At 51.0% G+C, this 20,733-nt stretch overlaps 2 protein-coding genes across 2 annotated transcripts in view; both read right to left on the reverse strand.

The window, feature by feature from the left end:
• Dennd1c (DENN domain containing 1C) overlaps window positions 1-10,192 on the reverse strand; it is a 12,450-nt gene extending 2,258 nt beyond the window's left edge. The window contains exons 1-18 of the mRNA XM_029531616.1: window positions 10,128-10,192; window positions 8,852-8,916; window positions 8,729-8,772; window positions 8,558-8,607; window positions 7,310-7,429; window positions 6,340-6,409; window positions 6,128-6,208; window positions 5,945-6,016; window positions 5,808-5,861; window positions 5,220-5,330; window positions 3,923-4,023; window positions 3,592-3,637; window positions 3,371-3,472; window positions 3,158-3,283; window positions 2,541-2,645; window positions 2,197-2,290; window positions 2,079-2,119; window positions 1,766-1,837 (exon numbers count right to left, since the gene is read on the reverse strand). Of these exons, the coding sequence (XP_029387476.1) occupies window positions 1,766-1,837; window positions 2,079-2,119; window positions 2,197-2,290; window positions 2,541-2,645; window positions 3,158-3,283; window positions 3,371-3,472; window positions 3,592-3,637; window positions 3,923-4,023; window positions 5,220-5,330; window positions 5,808-5,861; window positions 5,945-6,016; window positions 6,128-6,208; window positions 6,340-6,409; window positions 7,310-7,429; window positions 8,558-8,607; window positions 8,729-8,772; window positions 8,852-8,916; window positions 10,128-10,144 (1,371 nt within the window). The 5' untranslated portion in view covers window positions 10,145-10,192. The remainder of the gene's footprint in view (window positions 1-1,765; window positions 1,838-2,078; window positions 2,120-2,196; window positions 2,291-2,540; window positions 2,646-3,157; window positions 3,284-3,370; window positions 3,473-3,591; window positions 3,638-3,922; window positions 4,024-5,219; window positions 5,331-5,807; window positions 5,862-5,944; window positions 6,017-6,127; window positions 6,209-6,339; window positions 6,410-7,309; window positions 7,430-8,557; window positions 8,608-8,728; window positions 8,773-8,851; window positions 8,917-10,127) is intronic.
• A 2,109-nt stretch (window positions 10,193-12,301) lies between these two features.
• Tubb4a (tubulin beta 4A class IVa) lies at window positions 12,302-19,041 on the reverse strand. Its single transcript, XM_021217506.2, has 4 exons — window positions 18,859-19,041; window positions 17,708-17,816; window positions 17,462-17,572; window positions 12,302-13,664 (listed from the first exon to the last, which is right to left on the reverse strand). The coding sequence occupies exons 1-4, from the start codon at window positions 18,913-18,915 to the stop codon at window positions 12,607-12,609; spliced, it is 1,335 nt and encodes a 444-aa protein (XP_021073165.1). The 5' UTR covers window positions 18,916-19,041; the 3' UTR covers window positions 12,302-12,606.
• Between the last annotated feature and the right edge of the window lie 1,692 nt (window positions 19,042-20,733).

Here is a 20,733-nt window from a genome sequence, read left to right on the forward strand (position 1 = left end):
ATCCACCTGCCTCTGCCTCCCAAGTGCTGGGATTAAAGGTGTGCGCCACCACAGCCTGGTTTAGCAAGAAACATCTTGTGTTTGCAGTGATTGCTGCTCTTGCAGAGAGCTCAGGTTCATGCCACAACACCCATATCTGTAGTGACAATTCTGGAACTTTGGTTTCTTTAAAAACACAGAAATAGAAGCGTTTTCATTTTATTCCCAGGTGTGGGGATGTGGGCCTGTTCTCAGCCGCTGACCATGATTTGCCTCATGCTCTAGTAGAGACATGCCAGCTGCAGATAGTTCCTGTGAGTGTGTGATAGCTGTAATTCTGGGAGCTATTGAGAGGTTATATATAAATGCTTGTGGCCTGAGAGGCAGGGGTTGGTGGTCATTCAGCGGGGTTTAGGGTAGGGTGGGTTGGTTACAGTTTGTAAGCAGTCATTCTCAAAGAAAAAACAAAAACAAAAGGAAAGAAATTAGATTCAAGAATCTTTCTCTCTTCCCTTTACCCTTTCTCTCCTATCCAGTGATGGGGGTGAAACCTGGGGTAGAATAAAAGGTGCGAAAAAGAACCTTTTTCGCAAAGTAGCAAAGACCAGTTTGGTCTTTACATATCAGGTTGGTGACAACTGCAACAATCTACATACAGTTTTGGGGATCCAATACCCTCTTCTGACCTCTACATACATGGCGCCTATACGTGCAGACCAGTAGGCACACCCACTCATACAACACACACTAAAAAGGGAAAGTGGCCGGGCGGTGGTGGCACACGCCTTTCGTCCCAGCACTTGGGAGGCAGAGGCATTTGGATTTCTGAGTTCAAGGCCAGCCTGGTCTATAAAGTGAGTTCCAGGACAGCCAGGGCTACGCAGAGAAACCCTGTCTCGAAAAACCAAAACAAACGAACAATATATGCATTCATATGAATGAAAATGGCAAATGAAAACAGCATAGGAAAAGTTGTTAATATTTTAAGTGGATATTTAATGCCTGTTGTGAATACTCAAGACATTAATCTCTGTTAGGTTGGAGAGAAGGCTCAGTCAGTTAAATTCCTTCCTTCCACAGAATAAGTTGGCGGTGGTGGTGTGTGCCTGTAACTTTAGAGTTGGGGGAGGAAGTGCCCTGACCGCTGGCCTAGTGAGTGAGGTTCCAAAAGACTCAGGCTGAAGGTGATTTCACCAAGCCTGACAACTTGATTTGATTTCCGTGTTCAGGACACACGTGGTCGAAGACACAACCAATTTTTTTGTTGTTTTTTTGAGACAGGGTTTCTGTGTGTAGCCCCGGCTGTCCTGGAACTCACTCTGTTGATAAGGCTGGGAATCTGCCTGCCACTGCCTCCAAGTGCTGGGATTAAAGACATGAACAATCAACTTCTATAAGTTGTCCTCTGACCTCTACACATGCACTGTGCCGCAAACACATAACTAAAATAAATAAATGTATTCCCCTCTCCCCAAACCCTCCAAAGTTACTGCATATGGTGGGGAACAGTTCCAACATTCAGGAGGCAGAGGCAGGTGCATCTCTTGAGTTCAAAACCAACCAACCAGGGCCACATATGAAGCCTGCCTCTCTCTCTTCCTCTCTCTCTCTCAAAAACAAAAACCTCCAAGGTGTGTAGTACATAGCAATGCCAACCCCTGGCTTCTGCGTGCACAGGCACACGTGCACATAAACGCATATACCACAGACTCTCCCTACGCCCCTTTCCTGTGGTCACTCCAGCCACTGTGAGCCACAGGGCCCAGTCTCACCGTCCAGTACTCACCGACCGGTACATGTTCCTGACGGCTGGTTGGGTTTTTGTCTTCATTGAATGCAGAAGGGCATCGCTACCTTTCTGTAAGGGGTTGCGTGAAACAAACAAACAAACAAACGAACACCAAATGGGAGAAACTTGGAGTCCTGAGGTTGCCAGGTCCGGACCCCACACTCCACTTCCCGCCTCAGGTTGCCTTCTGCTAGGCAGCCTCCTTCCTCTCTGTGCCTCTAGTTTTAACCAAGCCCCTACTCGGGGGGCTGTGGTAAACGGTGAGGTGATGAAATTGGTTATAAACAGGAACATGGATTGCTTTTATTACCTTAAGACTATCTACCCAGAGCTGGTAAGACCGAAGGGTGCCTGGAAGGGAGAGAGATGTGGTTACTAAGGCAGGCCTAAGCTTGGGGAACCGACCCGGTGAGAGCCTTGGGGCTCACCTGAGGAAGCTCCGCGGCAGGCAATGATCTCTTGCTCAAATTGGTCTGAGAAACCTTCCCCAGCATTGAGTTTTTCTAGTCGGGATTCGATGAACTTGGGATATAGAGAGAGGGTCGGACTCAAGTACATGCTGTTCCCTAAAGACTTAGAAGTCAGCCTGCCAGGGCCCTTCCAAGGCCCCCCAAATCAGGAAACCGTTCTTAAAACCAGGCATCCAATTTGGCCCTATCCCCAGGGACCCGCAGCCTATCTCTTAGTCCTTAGTCCTCACTTTAGGCCCCGCCCCCAGGGACTAGCAGCCTATCTTATTCGTCACCTTAGGCCCCGCCCCCAGTGCGCTCACCTGCTTGAACAGCTGCAAGTGTACCGCCTTTTTGTGGAATGCTTGCAGGGGCGCCCCGGGCTTCTGAGCCAAGAAAGCTTCCTCACTGAAGGTCACTGGCTGACCCTGGAAGAAGGATTTCTTCCGGAGTTCCCTGAGTCTCTCTATTCTCCCTATCGTCTTTCTTCCAACTTCATAGCTGCCTAGCAAGCACTAATTCGGTGCCTACTGTGTACCTGATCCTGTGCAGAACCTCATGGAACATCTCATCCTCATCTATAATGTGGCTGTCAGTATTAAATAATGTTGATCGTGTAAGCAGCTGCTGTAGGGAGATTGCTGCTGGTTACATAATAAGCTCTAGAGCAGCCTGGGCTACAAAGAGCCAGTCTCAAGAAAAAAAAAAAAATCAGGAGGTTCAGACTCAAAACACATTATTATTATTATTATTGTTGTTGTTGTTGTTGTTGTTGTTTTTCGAGACAAGGTTTCTCTGCGTAGTCTTGGCTGTCCTGGAACTTACTCTATAGACCAGGTTGGCCTCTGCCACCACTGCCTGGCCCACTAGGTGCTCTCAATGTTGTGGGTTATCCCTGAGAGGCCTGTCCCTGGGCATCTCTCCTCCTCCATCTACTCACCGGGATGCAGACAAGGGCGTCCCGGTACCCTCCAAAGAGCAGGGCCTGCGCTTTGAGGAAGAGACGGGACACCCCTTCCCCGGGGCTCAGTGCAACCTTCCTTAGCCGAAGCCTCAGCAGGGATACCTGAGGACACAGGGGAGACCCCGTGTTGGGCGGAGATGGAGGCTCAATCTTGAGGAGCAAGGGTGGGTGGGAGGTGGTGGCACTGACCACATCTGGCGGCAGAGCTTGCACATCGTCAAAGGGTGTCTCCAGGGTGTTAGAGTCTGCATTCAACACCACAACATCTTCTAGCGCTTTCTCTCGGACTTTCTGCAGGAGACAAGCAGGAGCTATCATTCAGAGCCCCATACAGAGGCTGGACTCTGAGTAACTGGAGTGAGAGGGAATCCCTCCCCCCAGCTCCAGCCTTGGGGTGTTTCAGCGGTTACCTCAGCCAGACTGCCATGGACTCCTATGAGGTAGGGCATGGGCGCGCTGTGGAGAGGACACAGGCTGGAGAGGCAGATGCATATCTCAAACCCCCAAGCCTGTCAACTCTGTCTGCTTTGGGTAGCCCAGGCTACCCTAGGACTCTTGATTTTCTTTTTTTGACTTTTTTTCTGATAGGGATTCACTGTAGACGAGGCTGGCGTGGGACATAAAGAGATCCTCCTGCTTTTTGTCTCACATGTGCTAAGATTGCTAAGATTAAAGGCTAGCAACACTCCAGGCTTTCCCATTGCCTACCCTTCCTCATCCTCCACCTCCTCCTTTTCTCACCAGCAGTAATCCAGCAGGTGCGGGGGTAGCGTGGGGATCAAAACATGCTCCCAGCGCATGGGGTAGAGCAGGGCACAGGATGCGTGGACACAGGCTGTCAGCTGGGGAGTGGGAAGGACAGACGTGGTGGGTTCAGACTCCTCGCCTCAGGCTCCCGAATCACCGAGAGGGGCAATGAGCTGGGTGCTTAGACCCCCCTGACCTGTCTCCTCTGTCCATTGCTGGGGACCTGGGTGGCATTGAGACCCCGGTAGGAAGGAAGTGGAGACCAGGATTTTGGCCAGTTATAGCTCCATGTGCTCAGATTAAAAAAAAAATAACTCTGAGCTTTGTGTGGTGTTTCTGATCTGTAACCCCAGCACTCAGGAGGCAGAGGCAGGCAGATCTCCGAGTTCAAGGCCAGCCTGGTCTACAGAGTGAGTTCCAGGACAGGCAGGGCTATACAGAGAAATCCTGTCTTGAAACCACACCAAACCAAACCAAAAAAACCAAAAAAGTCAACCACACAGATACACACTTGAGTAAGAGGAGAGATAGCTCAGTGGTTATAGCATTGGCTGCTCTTGTGCAGGTCCTGGGTTCAGCTTTGAGCGACAACGTGGTGGCTCACAACTGCTTAAACTCTAGAGCTCCAGGGGATCTTTTCTTTGGGCACCCTCATACAGGTATACACATTTAAAAAAAATTTATACTGTGTAACACAAAAGTGGAGCTATAAATAAATAAAATTGTGTTTATTTGTGAGTGAGTTTGCATGTGTGTGTGCTCACTTGTACATATTTGAAGAACAACATGTAGGAGTTGGGGCTGTCTCTTTCCACTGTGTATGCCCTGGGTATTGAACTCAGCTCCTCAAAATTTGGCTATAGGTACCTTGGTTCACTGAGCCATCTCATTGGCCCTAGAATCTTTTAAAATGTATTTTCCTTATCTGTCTGTCTGTCTGTCTACCTATCTGTCAGTGCTGGAATTCCAGGTGTGCATCACCAATATGTGTGCCAGGGCCAGTTTATGCCAGGTTGGGAATGGAACCAGGGCCTCATGCTTGCTAGAGCAACCAGGGTAGTAGTGAGTGCTCTGCCCCCTGAGCTAAGTCCCTGGCTGGAAAGTTTAACATTCTCTTCGGAGGGGCAGAGCTAGGCCAGGTCTGGTCGCCAGAGGATGGGCCTGTACTAGATTGTGCTACCAATAAATTGGAGCCATTGTGCAACCTCCTCAGATTGTTCCCACAGGGGTGGGACTGAGCAAAGCCAGTTTAGTAGTGTCCCTTCCCCGGGGAGAGGTGTTCCCGCCTCACGGTGCTGAGCTTGCTGGCAGTGAGCAAGACCCTCCTCTCGGCTAGCAGCGCTGCGAAGATCCCCACGATGTTTTCATCTGTCACAGCTACCACCAGCTCAGTAAGGTTCCTCTGAGGGATAGAGAGGCACAGCGGCTGGGGGTGGGGCAGGTAGATAAGGTTTGCTGTCCCACCCACCTTTTTTTTTTTTTTTTAAAAGATTTATTTATTTATTTATTTATTTATTTATTTATTTTTGGTTTTTCGAGACAGGGTTTCTCTGTATAGCCCTGGCTGTCCTGGAACTCACTNTGTAGACCAGGCTGGCCTCGAACTCAGAAATCCGCCTGCCTCTGCCTCCCAAGTGCTGGGATTAAAGGTGTGCGCCACCACACCCGGCCGATTTATTTATTTATTAGATGTAAGTACAACTGTAGCTGTCTTCAGACACCCCAGAAGAGGGAGTCAGATCCCATTACAGATGGTTGTGAGCCACCATGTGGTTGCTGGGACTTGAACTCAGGGCCTTCGGAAGAGCAGTCGGTGCTCTTAACCACTGAGCCATCCCTCCAGCCCCCCACCCACCTTTTGTAGTTCCTCCTAACTCACATTCTCAGGAATAGATGGCAAGCTGGCAGCATCCGGAGCCACAAAACATGAAAGCTAGTGGGGAGATGGGGAGCGATTCAGTTTGCGTGAGTGGCAGTGACCTCCACTATGGCCTGAGGGACCTCAGCTCTACTTACCAGCTTGCTATCCCCCAGAGCAGGAGGCAAGATTCCACATTTGCTCCAGACAGTGATGCTGCCGCCGCCTTCCTGTGGGACAGGAGGGAGTAACAGGAGGGAGTAACTGTGTGGCTCCCCAGGTTGCCTCGAAGCCTTCACGGCCAACCAGAAGCCAGCGCCAAAGAACTGGGAGCTACTCACCATCTCTGGTCTTCCTGAAAACTGGGGTCCAAGAAGTGGGTGTTGCTGTAGGTTTTGTAGGAGTTCTTCAGCCTCGGCCACCTGAGGAAAGAATTAGTGTTGGAGGGGTGATTTGGGATTCTGAGGGTCTCCCTCTGAATGAGGTGGGACCTGGCACACTAGAGAGGTGATGGAAAGGCTGGGGTGGGGACTGAAGGTGGGGCTGGTCTCACTTGGTTCTGGGCTAGAAGGTCCCCCACGTTATTGAGGATCTTGTAGAACACTTCAAACCAGGGAAAGTGGCTGGAGAGAGAGAGAAGGGGAGGGGGTCACAGTCTAGAAAATACTAAGGGATTTGATACTTTTACACGTTTATTGTTTGAGAATTTTGTGCATGACGACTATGTGTTTTCATGTATGCATAATATGTGGGTTTTTTTTGGGGGGGGGGTTCGAGACAGGGTTTTTCTGTATAGCCCTGGCTGTCCTGGAACTCACTTTGTAGACCAGGCTGGCCTCGAACTCAGAAATCCGCCTGCCTCTGCCTCCCGAGTGCTGGGATTAAAGGCGTGCGCCACCACGCCCCGCGCATACTATGTGTTTTGATCAAATCTATCTCCACATCCACTACCTCACCCCCCTGACTCCCCAACTTTCCTCTCTTAATTTCATGGGCTGCATTCTAAAACCTACTGAGTCAGCCAGGTGTAGTGGTGCATGCCTTTGATCCCTAGCTCTCAGGAGGACAGAGGTTAGGAGGATCTACCTGCTGGAGTTTGAGGCCACTCTGTCCTATATAAGAGTTTCAGGCCAGCCAGGGCTGCTTAGTGAGATCCTGTCTTACCCCACCCCCCACCCCAGGACCTCCCAAAAGCCCCGCTGAGTCCTCTTGGTGCTGTCTGTAAGTACACGGCTGTAGAGCCATTCTCAGGAGCCTTGCAAACCTCTGAAGAGACCCAGTGTGCTCCACCCCAGCAGCCATCAGCAGCCATCAGCAGCTGTTAGCATAGCTCCACAGTTAGCCATGCTGGGATTTTGTTTGGCTTGATGTTGCGCAGGTTGTGAGCCTCAGTGCCTTCCGGGTCCTGTCATGTCCAGGGGATACTGTTTCATTCTGGACCTTTAACTCTTTGTATATCCATTGTGAGGCCTAGTGTTTGTTCCTGTCAGTTCCTACTTGGTTTGAGGCCCCATATCACCCACCTGAGGATACAGAGGCAACTCTGTGCACCAGCTCGCAGGCGGCAGAAGCCAAATCTACGGTTGCCCACCAGGTCAGTGAGGGCAAAGGTGAAATGCTGAACAGCAGGGCTGGGCGGCTCCCTGGAGGGAGGGGAAAAGACTCCGGTGGAGACTGGACATCTATTTTCTGACTTCCTTGCTCCCTGCTCCTCCTATCACACCCCTAATGTGGCCTGTGAATGCAGGGTGTGTGTGTGTGTGTGTGTGTGTGTGTGTGTGTGTGTGTGTGTGGTGTGTATGGTTTGTATGAGAGCTCAGGATTTTGTGGGTTCTTGGGAGTCAGGAACCCTGAGTCCTGGAACCTGGTTTCATAGTTCCACCACTAAGGTGTGTGTGCCTTGCAAGATGGATGACCGGAATTCCAATCCACAGACCCATCTTTGAGAAGAAAGAAAATCTGGAGGCCAGGGAAGGCGGCTCATCAGGAAAATATGCTTGCTATGTAAGCCCATGTAAGCCCAGTGTGGCTTCAGTCTCTGGAGACCCATATGGTAGAGGAAGAGAACCAACACCACAAAGTTATCCTCTGACTTATAACAAATATAATAGAATAAAATTAAATCTGGCCCCAGAGCCAGGGTGGTAAAATTTTCAAAGCTCTGGGGCTAGATGGCCGGTAAAGCCTCCTTGGAGACCTCCAAGCCAGTAAGAGACTCTGCCTCAAAAAAAACAAGGTGTGTATAGAGATTTCTCAGTGGTTAGAGCACTAGCTGCTCTCACAGAGGACCCAAGTTTGGCTCCCAGCATCCACACCATGGTTCACAACGCATGTAACTCCCATGTAACTCCAAGTTTCGGGGGGATCTGATACCCTCTTTTGACCTCCCTAGGCAATAGGTATGCAGGTGGCGTGCACAGACATATGTGCAGGTAGAACACCCATACACGGGAAAGAAATCTAAAACCAAACCAAACTGAACCAGTGTAGGGCTGGTAAGATGACTCACATAACAACAGAAAAAGGTGGATGGTTTCTGGAAGATGATGCTTGAGGTCTGCCTCTGGCCTCCATATGCAGCTGCTCACCCATGAATACACACACACACTCATAAACTCTGAGTCCCCTTGGTGGGACCACCTAGCTTCCTTTGTCCTTCAGTTCGTGGGTCTTTAGGTCCCTGTGCCCCTGTGTCTATAATTCTTCAGTTGTTAAGGTCCTGCTTTGAGTCCCAAAGGGTGTGTGTGCCCACCGCTCTGCCCCCTCCATACCTTTCTATGTCAAAGGGGAAACAGAACCTGGGCACCATCTTCATGGCTTCCTAGAGGAGGAAGAAACATCAGCACACCCGTCCTCTTGGCCTTTCCCCACAGTTCAGGGTTCAAGGCCCATGGCCCCCTCCCTCTGCTGGACCAGCCCTGAGATGACTCCTGCATACCTACCTGTTCCTGGAAGTCTGGAGGGAACTGCCGCAGGATGGGGGGATCTGCAGGGAGGGCCAGCTGCTGAGCTTTGCGGCCTCACACCCTCCCTCCATCTCTCCAGCCCCAGGTCTCCCAACTTACCCTCCTCCAGGGAGTTGGGGCGGCCAGCTTCAAAGAACCAGTCAAACATGGCAGGGGGATGCCTTCTGTGGACCGTGAGGGGGCTTTAGCTTGTGTGTGGTGTGTGTGTGTGTGCTCTGAGTCTGCATCTGTGTGCTTCTGTTTTCGTGTTCCCTGTCTCATGTGTGTAACTAAGTGTGTTGGTGTGGGCTCCCTGAGGGGTGGAGCCAGGTGTGAATGCTGCTGAAGTATGGGGGTCAGAGAAGAGAAGGAAAAAGAGAGAAATCCAGCATGGTGGCTGTACCCTTAACCCCCAGGCAGAGGCAGGTAGATCTCTATGAGTTCAAGGCTTGCCTGGTCTACATAGGAGTTCCAGGTTAGTCAGGACTACATACTGAGACCCTGTTTCCAAAGAGAGAGAGAGAGGGGAGAGAGAAGGCAGGTGGAGAGAGACAGAGAGAGAGACAGAGACAGAGACAGACAGAGAAAGGGTAGCAAGAGGAGTCGGAGATGAAGGCATGCCTGTGACAGTGTGTCTGCCTGTAACAAGCACTTGGATAAAAAGAGCATACTTATGATTCTTTCTGGTGCCTGTCTCTTGAATCTGTGGGGTAGAACGGCAGAGTCTCAGGTGTGTATCATGTGAGTCCTATCTCTTCTCTCCCTGCGCCTTTGAGCACATGTAAGGCTTGTCCTTGTGTCTCTGTGGGAGATTTTTGTGGGGCCCACACTCAGCAGAGAAAGAAGAGCAAGGTGTCCCGGCACTGAACTGCAAACCCCAAGCCCCACAGCCTACCCTTCCCTGCTGTCTACTGCCAAGGCCTTAGCTTCAGAAACCAAGGGAAGTGTCTGACGTGCTGATACCGTACCCCATCTGGTTACACACACCCCCCCTGACGTGGGTGGGCATCTCAAGCGTCTCATGGCTGTACGGACACAGGCACCCATGAGTTCCCCACTCAGCTTGACAGACCATTTCCCACCATTCCTTCTCACACCTTACCCCTGATTATCCCCCTCCTGGAAATCACCTTCCTCAAAACCCCACCCTTACTGGAGCGTCATACTCCTAAAGTCCCCGGTTTCATGACACAGTTCTAGAGCCAGAGGCAGGAAAATTGAAGAGGATGGCCTGATCCGGTCCCCGAGAGGCCACCCTGGTCAGCGGATAGCTGTGCTTTCTGGGGCCTCCCCTGCCGTAGCCCCAGTTTTTTGTTTTTTTTTGCCCTCCCCCAATCCCACCCGGGCTCAGGTCTGGCAATCTCGCTGCACATGATGGGGGGGAGACAGCTCTTACGTCTCTGTGGATCCCATGGTCTCTGCAGGGCTGGCCCAGCTGGGCCCTTTCCCCTGGTGCTTCTGGGGCTGGGGGAGCCTGTGTTTGCTTGGGGTTGGGCCCCTGATCTGCTCAGTTTCCTGTGTGGCTGAGAGAGGAAGTTTAGCAGGGTGACGTCCTAGCTGAAGGAGGCCCCCGCCCCCACCCCCTGTGAGGAACTCAGGGTCCTGGCTTCAGAGCCTAGGTGGGGACAGGGTCTATGGGAAACAGGGCCAGGTTGGGAAGTCTAGTTTCACCCTTATGGTCCCCATGGCCACACACAGGCTCTTTCTTTCCGAGTCCCCTGACTATTGAAAGTCTGTGAAGATCACCCCCATCATTTCCCCGTGTTGTTTCTCTGTTTCATTTACAAGGGGCAGCTGCACTGAAGGGCAAAAGAGGCTGACAGAGGTTAATAGCTGGAGTCACACAGGAACCTGATGGGAATGCAGGAGAGGCTCAGAACCCAGGGAAGGTGTGCATGCACATGGGCACACACAGGTGCACACAGACACACACCCCCCTAACTGAGAGAGGTCACAGAACCAACTGAAGACAGGCAGACAGGCCCGGGTATTACCAAATTTAGGGTGCCATCTGTACCCCAGGAAGTTAACTTCAGGGCACTGGAGACATGGTTCCGTAGTTAAGAGCATGTACTGCTATTGCACAGCGTGGTGGCTTGAATATGCTTGGCCCAAGGAATGGCACTATTAGGAGGTGTGGTCTTATTGGAGTAGGTGTGGCTTTGTTGAACTCCCCCAGCTGTGTCACTGAGGGGGGCGGGCTTTGAGACCTTTCTCCTAGCTGCCTGGAAGAAGACAGTGTTCTCCTGACTGCCTTCAGATCAAGATGTAGAGCTCTTGGCTCCTTCTCCTGCTCCGTGTCTGCCTGGACGCTGCCATGCTCCCACCTTGATGATAATGGACTGAACCTCTGAACCTGTAAGCCAGCCCCAACTAAATGTTGTCCTTATAAGAGTTGCCTTGGCTATGGTGTCTCTTCTCAGCAATGGAGACCCTAACTAAAACACACAGGATGTAAGTGAAAAACCACACGGGTGGTTCACAACTTCAGCTCCAGTGGATCGGAAGCCTCTGGCTTCCAGATACCCATTCACACAATTAGAAATAAAATCAATATTATATTGAAAAACAATTTTTTTTTTTTTGAAGTCTTAAGCATGGCGACCTATCCTTGAGAAGCCAATCAGCTACACTTTTAATCCTAGCTCTCAGGAAGCAGAGAGCTCTGTGAGTTTGGGGCCAGCCTGGGCTACGAAGAGAGTTCCAGGACAACCTGGAACTCTCTACATAGGGAGATCCTGTCTCAAAAACCCCAAACCCCAAACTAAACCACATGCAGAAGATGCATTCAGTGATTCAGTGTGGCCACACTGGAAAGAGGGAAAAAAAAAACAAAAACAAAAACAAAAAACTAACCTTCAGGTCCGGCTTTCCAAGGTACAGACTGTGGCCCCAGGATGCATACATGTTCCTGGTGTGCAAGTGGCTTATCTTATACCACAGAGTTGCTCTGGTCTAGCCTGGTCCATTTGGCTCTGCAATCCCTGTTACCCCACCATTCCAGGAGTTGATCATCAGTGGCTGGTGGGCCCCTTCACTCCCTAGCTGCACTCAGAAAAGAAACTAAATCAAACAGAAACCACACCAAAGCAGTGACTCATTTATTGATGGAGGGTCAGCAGGGGAGAGCAGGGTGGGGTGAATCTTAGGGAGGGGCTCTCTAGCCCCAGGCGACAGGCCTCTCTTTCCTCTTCCTTCAGCACGTCTCTGGTAGGAACTGAACTAAGGCACGAGGGCAGGAACACAGGGGAACTTACGGGAGCCAGAGTGAAGGTGCTGGGTCAGGAGTGGGTCGCTGTGAGGTCAGAGGTAAGGCAAGGTGAGAGGACTTGGAGGCTGGGGAAAATGTTAAGCTCTAGAGAAATATCTGGGCATGTCAGAGGTGGAGGAGAATGGTTCAGGAGTGCTGGGGAAGGGACAGGGCATAAAAGAAAGGATTTTCAAGATCTAAGGGGGTGGAGTAGTGTGTGTGTGTGTGTGTGTGCACGTGTGCATGTGTGTGTGTGCACGTGTGCATGTGTGTGTGTGCACGTGTGCGTGTGTGTGCACATGTGCGTGTGTGTGCACATGTGCGTGTGTGTGAGTGTGCATGTGTGAGTGTGTGCGTGTGTGTGTGCGTGTGTGTGTGTGTGTGTGCGTGCATGCGCGCACGTTGAGGGACACTCATGGGAACTAGAAGAGCCCTTCCCTGGCAGGTTGGAGAAACAGTGGGGTTTAGAAGTTAAGGGTGAAGCAAATAGAAGCAACCTGGGCTTGGCCCTCATGGTGAAGATGCTCATGGGATCTGAGGGAACGAGGCAACTGGGTGCAGAGGTGGGGTGCTTAGGGTCAGAGCTTTGCTGGTGGGCCCCAGGGGCAGAGTGATGGCAGGAGACTTAAGCCACCTCCTCTTCGGCCTCCTCTTCGAACTCGCCCTCTTCAGCCGTGGCATCCTGGTACTGCTGGTACTCGGACACCAGGTCGTTCATATTGCTCTCTGCTTCCGTAAACTCCATCTCGTCCATGCCTTCCCCGGTGTACCAGTGCAGGAAGGCCTTGCGCCTGAACATGGCGGTGAACTGCTCGGAGATGCGCTTGAACAGCTCCTGGATGGCGGTGCTGTTGCCGATGAAGGTGGCTGCCATCTTCAGGCCCCGGGGTGGGATGTCACATACGGCTGTCTTGACATTGTTGGGGATCCACTCAACGAAGTAGCTGCTGTTCTTGCTCTGCACACTTAACATCTGCTCGTCCACCTCTTTCATGGACATCCGTCCCCGGAAGACAGCAGCCACGGTCAGGTAGCGACCGTGTCTCGGGTCACACGCAGCCATCATGTTCTTAGCATCGAACATCTGTTGGGTCAGCTCAGGTACGGTGAGGGCCCGGTACTGCTGGCTGCCCCTGCTGGTCAAGGGTGCGAATCCTGGCATGAAGAAGTGGAGACGGGGGAACGGTACCATGTTCACAGCCAGCTTGCGTAGATCTGCATTGAGCTGGCCCGGGAAGCGTAGGCAGGTGGTCACTCCACTCATGGTGGCTGATACCAGGTGGTTGAGGTCCCCGTAGGTGGGCGTGGTCAGCTTGAGCGTGCGGAAGCAGATGTCGTACAAGGCCTCGTTGTCGATGCAGTAGGTCTCATCAGTGTTCTCCACCAGCTGATGCACAGACAACGTGGCATTGTAGGGCTCCACCACCGTGTCAGACACCTTGGGTGATGGCACCACGCTGAACGTATTCATGATCCTGTCTGGAAACTCCTCTCGGATCTTGCTGATGAGCAAGGTCCCCATGCCTGAGCCGGTGCCACCTCCGAGCGAGTGGGTGAGCTGGAAGCCCTGCAGACAGTCGCAGCTTTCCGCCTCTTTGCGCACCACGTCCAGGACTGCATCCACTAACTCTGCGCCCTCGGTGTAGTGACCCTTGGCCCAGTTGTTGCCTGCTCCGGATTGACCTGGGGAAAGGACAGCATTGAATTCACAGGCATGGAGGAGCGGTCGACTCTCCAACCCATCCGTCTGCAATGCACCCTAGTATCTGAATCATTAGACTAGAAAAATGATAAGAGTACCTGGCTGGGCTCCATGGATCGAGCCCTGCCGAGCACGCAGGAGACCTAGAGTTCCAACTTGGCCACAACAGAAGCCAGGTGTGTTGGCCTCACTCTCATTGCAGTACTCAGGAGGTAGCAGCTGTAGGACCAGGCATTTAAGACTAGCTACAGTTACATAATGAGTTGGGGGCCAGCCTGTGCTACCTGAGCTTCAGTAATTAATAGATAACAATGAAAAGACTGGAAGAATAGTGCGAGCACTATTGTTATTTTACTGATTTAATTTACTTTTGGGAACTGTGGTGGTTAGTTTTATTTTATTTATTTTATTCATTCATTTATTTTAATCGCTTTGTTTTTAGCTGGATCTGGTAGTCTGTACCTTGAAACTCAGCACTGGGAAGGCAGAGCACAAGGCCAGCCTGTTTACACAGTGAGACTTAAAAACCAACCAACCAACCAACCAACCAAAAAAGCTCTATTTTTATGTGTGTGTGTGTGTGTGTATGCAGATAAGTATATGTGCTCCTACAGACCAGACGAGGATATTAGAGTCTCCATGGATATAGGAGGTGGCTGTGAGCCACCTGACATGGGAACTGGGACTTGAACTCAGGTACTTTGGAAGAGCAGCAGGAGCTCTTCACCACTGAGTTGTCTCTCTGGTCTTCTAGTGATTTGTCTCGGGTAGATTTTCTTTCTTTCTTTCTGCGGGTTTTCACTGTGTAGCCCTGGCAGCTCATGAGTGTCTGGCGTTGTGCCTGGGAAGTGCTAGGATGACAGGAATAGACTACCATGCTGGGCTCCAGGTCATTTGTTTATTGAGCACAGGCTCTCACGTACCCCAGGCTGGTCTCTAACACCATGGATAACCTAGCTCAGGATAACCATGAACTCCTGCTCCTCTCGCTCTATTGAACACTGAGATGCTGATAGACATCAGGAAACCCAGTGTCTGTTGTTCTGGACCGGGGACCCAGGCAAGTGCCCACCCTGCTCTGTCCCCTCCTGACTCTGTCTCCGTCCCTTCTCACACCCTCTGCTCCAGCTTCCAGATTTATTTTTTATTTTTTTTATTTTTTTAATTTTTTTTTTGAGACAGGGTTTCTCTGTGTAGTCCTGGCTGTCCTGGAACTCACTCTGTAGACCAGGCTGACCTCGAACTCAGAAATCTGCGCCTGCCTCTGCCTCCTGAGTGCTGGGATTAAAGGCATGCGCCACCATGCCCAGCCCCCAGATTTATTTTTTTAGCCAAGACATAAAAACCATACACATTTGTGGGGGTCACATTGTATTTTGATACAGGTCGATACTATACATCTTTTGAATTACAATAAAGATACCAACTACCCCAAACATACATCAATGTTTTATTTATCTTAAATTTCCCTTCAGCCGGGCGGTGGTGGCGCACACCTTTAATCCCAGCACTCGGGAGGCAGAGGCAGGAGGATTTCTAAGTTTGAGGCCAGCCTGGTCTACAAAGTGAGTTCCAGGACAGCCAGGGCTATACAGAGAAACCCTGTCTTGGAAAAAAACAAAACAAAACAAACAAACAAAAAAAATTCCCTTCAGCAACATGGGATCCTATATGTTCTTATTGTCTGTAGTAACCCTACTGTGTAACAGCACAACTATTACTATTATTACTGACAACAATCATTTAATATAGTAATAGGCACAAATAATAATCAATACTTTATTATCAAACAATCGACTATTAAAATGTAATTAATTTCATTCTATAGTTATCTTTCAATTTTTATTTTATTTATATATTTTTGAGCATGAGCAGTTTCTTTTTGTCTGTGCCCTCAGAGGTGTCAAGTGCTCTGGAGTTGATGGTTGAAGCACACCAGGGTCCCCTGCTAGAACAGAGTGCTGTCAACTGCTACACCATCTCTCCAGCCCCGATTATTGTGTGATGTAATAATTAAAGTTAAAAGTAAGTGTTTCAATTTTGCCACACCCTCATCCAGAAGCTAGAAGGCTACTACAAAAAGTTAAGTAAACTCATACCTCATCTAAGCTTTGAAAAATCTCCCCTGCCTCCTCCTAGTCCCCTGACTAGGTTCTGTCTCTTATCTGTTTTTCCCTCAGCGGCCAGAGGGTGCCGATGCCTTCAGTCAGGTCCCAAAGGCTTCTCTTTGACCTCCTACACTGGTTCCTGCTGGCCCTGCAGCCCACAAGGTGGCCTCCCGTTGCCCTGTTCCCTCCTGCTTGGTCCTCCATGTTTCCTCATTCCCTCTTCTATAGCCAGTCATCTGGACCTCCTGGCTGGCTGCTTCTCCATCACAAAGGGCTGTGTCCTACTTTGGGACCTTTGCACAGGCCAGTCTATCTGCCTGGAATTCCTTCTCCACCGGTATTCACAGTCCCTCCCTCACCTCCAGCAGACCTCTGCTCCATTTCCCCTGTGTGTGTGTACCTGTGTGTGCATGCCTGTGTCTACACACGTGCACAGAGGCCAGAGGTCAATGTCTGATGTCTCTCTCTATCTCTCACCACCTTGTTTGTTTACAATGAGATATGGTCTCTCGCCTGACCGGAACTCAACGCTTGGCATGACAGTGAGCTCCAGGGATTTTCTTGTTGTCACTCTCCCCAGAGCTATGGCTACAGACATAAATCCTTGTGCCTATATGTTTAAATGGGTGCTTGGGATTTGAACTCACATCTTTATGCTTGCATACTGAACACTTGAGAGTCATCTCCCACACTTCTATTTAATTTTTCCCTATCTTTCCTCTCTGCCCTCCTTTCTTAACTCCTCATCCTCCCAGTCTGTCTCTCAGATGTACACTCTGTGTGTACGTTCTTTGGCCCACCTCACTTCTCTGTATCTTTCCGTCTACAGTCGTTTCAAGAGGACCTTGTAGTCACCATACCCACTCAGGCACACATTGTCTTCCACAAATTTTGTATCCACCATAAAGGGAAACTCACTTGCCCAAGGCCACTTGCTGGGGCTGAGGCAGAGAACAAAACAGTGGCCTGCTTGCTCCCTCTGTGACTCCTGCCATCCCCATGGAGCTGATATCTAAAGGAGGGAGGCTGGAGACAGATTGACAAACACCAACCCTGTGGTTGTGGACCGACTTCTCTGAGCTCAGATCCCTTCTAGAAAGTAGAGAGGTGCCTACAAAATCCTGCTCATATCCTTCCGAAGCACATTGTCTCCAGAGGGTTGGGGTTGGGCTCAGCAGGCAGAGTGCTCCTCTGGGGCTGTGCTCAGTGGGTAGAGTGCTCCTCTGGGGCTGTGCTCAGTGGGTAGAGTGCTCCTCTGGGGCTGTGCTCAGTGGGTAGAGTGCTCTTATAGGGGCTGGCCTTCATGGGTAGAGTCCTCCTCTGGTGTGCACAAAGCCCTAGGCTTGTCCCCCAGTCCCACAGAAACCCATGGGCCATCCCAGGAGATCAGGAACTCAGGGTTAAGTTCCACACATTAGTTTAAGGCTAATCTCACCTATATAGAGAGTTGGCGGTTACCCTAGGTTAGAGATAACCCCATCTAAACCCAGAACCTTTTCTTTAAGGAAGCCCCTCGGCTGTGTCTGATGTCTCCCCAGGGTTCTCTTGGTGTGCCTAATCAAATCCCTGACTGCCCTGCCAAGGTAGGTACTTTGGTGCTAGTTACAGAATGTTCTTTTAAGCACTTAGAAACAAAAACAAACGTGCGCCTACACTGGAGAGGGACTTACCAAATACAAAGTTGTCTGGCCGAAAGATCTGGCCAAAAGGGCCGGAGCGGACAGAGTCCATGGTTCCGGGTTCCAGGTCAACCAGCACGGCTCTGGGAACATAGTTTCCACCTGTGGAGATGGCAGATGGAAGGTGGCTGGGCTGAGTGCCCGGTCCAGCAGGCTCCAGGGCACAGCCTGTCCCTTCGTGACAGTGTCCCCCCACTCCCACTCCCACGCCCGTGCCACCCCCACTGGCTGTCCTACCTGTGGCCTCATTGTAGTAGACATTGATCCTCTCCAGCTGGAGGTCACTGTCCCCATGATAGGTCCCAGTGGGGTCGATGCCGTGCTCATCACTGATGACCTCCCAGAACTGGGGGGGAGGGGTGGAGCAGAGAGAGGAGGAGAGGGGAGCAAAGTTGGGGGGAGCAAGGTGAATAGATTTTCCTTTTGTTGTTATAGTTTTAATACATTTTTAAAAACCATTTTCTGTGTGTGTGCATTCAGTCTTGGCCATGAGCCCCGGTGTAGTCATGTTGTCTGTCCTGTCCTATTGTTTGTTTGATGACAAGATGTGTAGAATAGCTTTTTTGACTTATTGTCTTAAAAGTTTATGTATGTATGTATGTATGTATGTGTGTGTGTGTGTATGTACGCACGTGTCTGTATTATTTTTTAGGCAGTGTCTCCCAAAGCCCAGGCTAGACTGAAATTCACTAGATAGCTTAGGATGATATTGAACTCTTGATCCTCCTGCCTCAACCCAGCCTAGTGGCTGGGATGACAGGTGTATACCACAACACCTGGCCGAGGGCTCAACCTATTGAGCTATAGCCCCCACCCCTTATGTTTTTGACACAGGGTTTCACGTAGCCCAGGCTGGCCTCCAACTTAATGTGTCTGGGAGGTTATTTTTGGGCTCCTGCCTCTACCCACCAAGTGCTAGGATGTCAGAGTGGGTCACAGTGTTAGTCGGGAAGGGCTGAGAGATGCTGTGTCTAGGACACTCTTAAAGCCACTTCTCCAGTTGTTGACTGCCTGCCTGTGAGGTAACTGGGACCTCAGAGCCACAGCAAAGCATGAGCCAGCAAGAAGGGAGAAGTTGGGGGTAGGGAGAGGCTTGGCCCCACCAGAGCCACTTGGTGCCAGCCCATCCCGGCAGCAGCCCTGGGAGGAGGGGCCGTGCCTCTTCGTGCCAGGCAACTGAGGGTGACAGTGGCCCAGCTGTGAGGCCAGCTGTGGCCAAGAGACACAAGGCCAGGCCCTGCCCCCATCAGCCTCTTTGTTCCCAGACTGGCTCTGCCCTGGTTCCCCTCCTCCACCTGGGATGCAAAATTCCTGGGTGAGCTTTGGAAGAGTCAATGACCCCTCTCTGAGCCCCTGTGCATTCCCACCCCCTACCCAGCCCGGCGCACCTTGGCTCCGATCTGGTTGCCGCATTGGCCGGCTTGCAGGTGCACGATTTCCCGCATGGTGGTGGCGCTGCTGGTGGTGTCTGATGGACGGGTGTCGAGCGGCCGCTGTGGCTCTAGCTCTGGACGAGATGGCTGCGGAGCTCTGTCTCTGCGCCCCCGGGCGTCTCTATATTTGCGGAGCAGTACTCACGTCACCGCTGGGTCACCCGCGTGCTCCGCCTCCTGGGCCCGCCTAGGATGCTTGCTTGCAGTGAAGGATGGAGAGACTAGAGTAATGGAGGAGGATGGAGGGAGGGGCCTCGGACGTGTAGGGATCACCTCCGTCAAGCACTTTCTCCGAGACCTCAGGGTCCCCGTGTATCCCCACTCTAGTTTCCCCTCAGGAGGCGTTGTAAAGCACCATCCTCCCTCTCCACTCTGGTTTCATAGAGACTGGATGGAAAGGCCCTCAGAGTCTTGTAAACAGCATCTAGGACAACGTCCTCCCTCTCAACCCCAGCCCTTGCCTCAATTTCCCCGTCTGCTTCTCCGTTCTTCATTCCTTCGAGACCCCCGACTTCCTTAGAACCTTTGTATAGGTGGGGAAGGGCGGTGACTCTGAGCTCCAGGATCTCCACAGTGGAGTTTGGTTTCAAGGTGGCAGGTGCATGTGAGACACTGCTGGGTCCTGGAAGTCCCTTCTGGAACCCTTCTACCAGTTTCCTTTTATGCTCTGAGGAGTGCTGGAAGGCTCTTGACCCCCCCCCCCCCAAGAGGGCTTGGAAACTAGCAGAGGGCTAAGACAAATAATTGAACCACACAAACAGCAGAGAGCTTTCCCCACCTCAATATATCTTTGCTTTGTTATTGATATTTATTCCTTTAAGTACAGGATTTCCCATGTAGCTATTGTTCCCCTATATACTATATGGCCCAGGCTGGCCTTGACCTCATGAATTTTCTGCCTCCAATCTCTGGAATGCTGGGATTACAAGAGACCTACAATGTACCTGGTCTAAAAGTGATGTCTGAAACATGCTTGTGTGTTCATGAGTTTATCTGAGCATAAGTACAAGTTAGAGTGTGTCCATGCATGTTGATCTTTACCGTTCGTAATGTTCCATTCAGAGTCTTTCTCGTTGTGCCGGATTCCATGGGCTCTGCTCAGCCCCCCCCCCAGGAGTTACAGGTGCCCCTTGCTGTGTTCCTTGCTTGGAGAGATTTCCCCTCAGGACTGCATACTGTAGTCCAAGCTGACCTCCCACTCAATAAGTAGCTAAGCTGACCTTAAACTCCTGACCCCTCTGCCTCCACCTCCTGAGTGTGCGCCACCACACCCTGGGGTTATATGGAATCGGGCACAGGACTCATGCATGCTTGGAAAGTGCTCTACCCATTGAGCCCTAGCTCACAAACACAGTGGCAGTTTTCCCTCATTGTAGATCCAATTGTGATGTTGCCAGCTGGCCAAAGACTGAAGCTTTCCCCCTCCTCTTCTCTCGATCCCTCCCTCCTCTCTCCCTCCCTCCTCTCTCCCTCCCTTCCTCCCTCCCTCTCTTCCTAACTCCCTTCTTTCCTTTCTTAGTCAGATTGTTTTCTTCCAGATCCACCCCAACAACCCGCACCCCCAACCCTCCCAACTTCAAGTCTTCCTGTTTTGGTTTTATTTTGTTTATTTATTTTTATGTGTATGGGTGTTTTGCCTGCATGTCTTTCTCTGTACTACGCATACATGTAGTGTCAGCAGAGGCTAGGGTTACAGTGTCTGGGACTGGAGTTACAGACACTTGTGGGCTGCCGTGTGGGAGCCTGGGTCCTTTGGCAGCCAGTGCTCTTAATCACTTAACCATCTCTCCCAGATTTTAAAATCAATTTGACTGGTAATGCCTCACCCCA

The sequence above is a fragment of the Mus pahari genome, chromosome 18 (genome assembly GCF_900095145.1).
Source record: "Mus pahari chromosome 18, PAHARI_EIJ_v1.1, whole genome shotgun sequence".
In the NCBI taxonomy this organism is placed as follows: domain Eukaryota; kingdom Metazoa; phylum Chordata; class Mammalia; order Rodentia; family Muridae; genus Mus; species Mus pahari.

Bases quoted from the DNA above. Each gene is read 5' to 3' on its own strand.
- Tubb4a (XM_021217506.2), bottom strand. From the start codon at position 18,915: ATGCGGGAAATCGTGCACCTGCAAGCCGGCCAATGCGGCAACCAGATC. The intron at 17,817-18,858 runs GTGCGCCGGGCT...CCTCCCCCCCAG, and splicing joins GCAACCAGATCGGAGCCAAG to TTCTGGGAGGTCATCAGTGA. The intron at 13,665-17,461 runs GTAAGTCCCTCT...TCCTTTCCCCAG, and splicing joins GCCAGACAACTTTGTATTTG to GTCAATCCGGAGCAGGCAAC.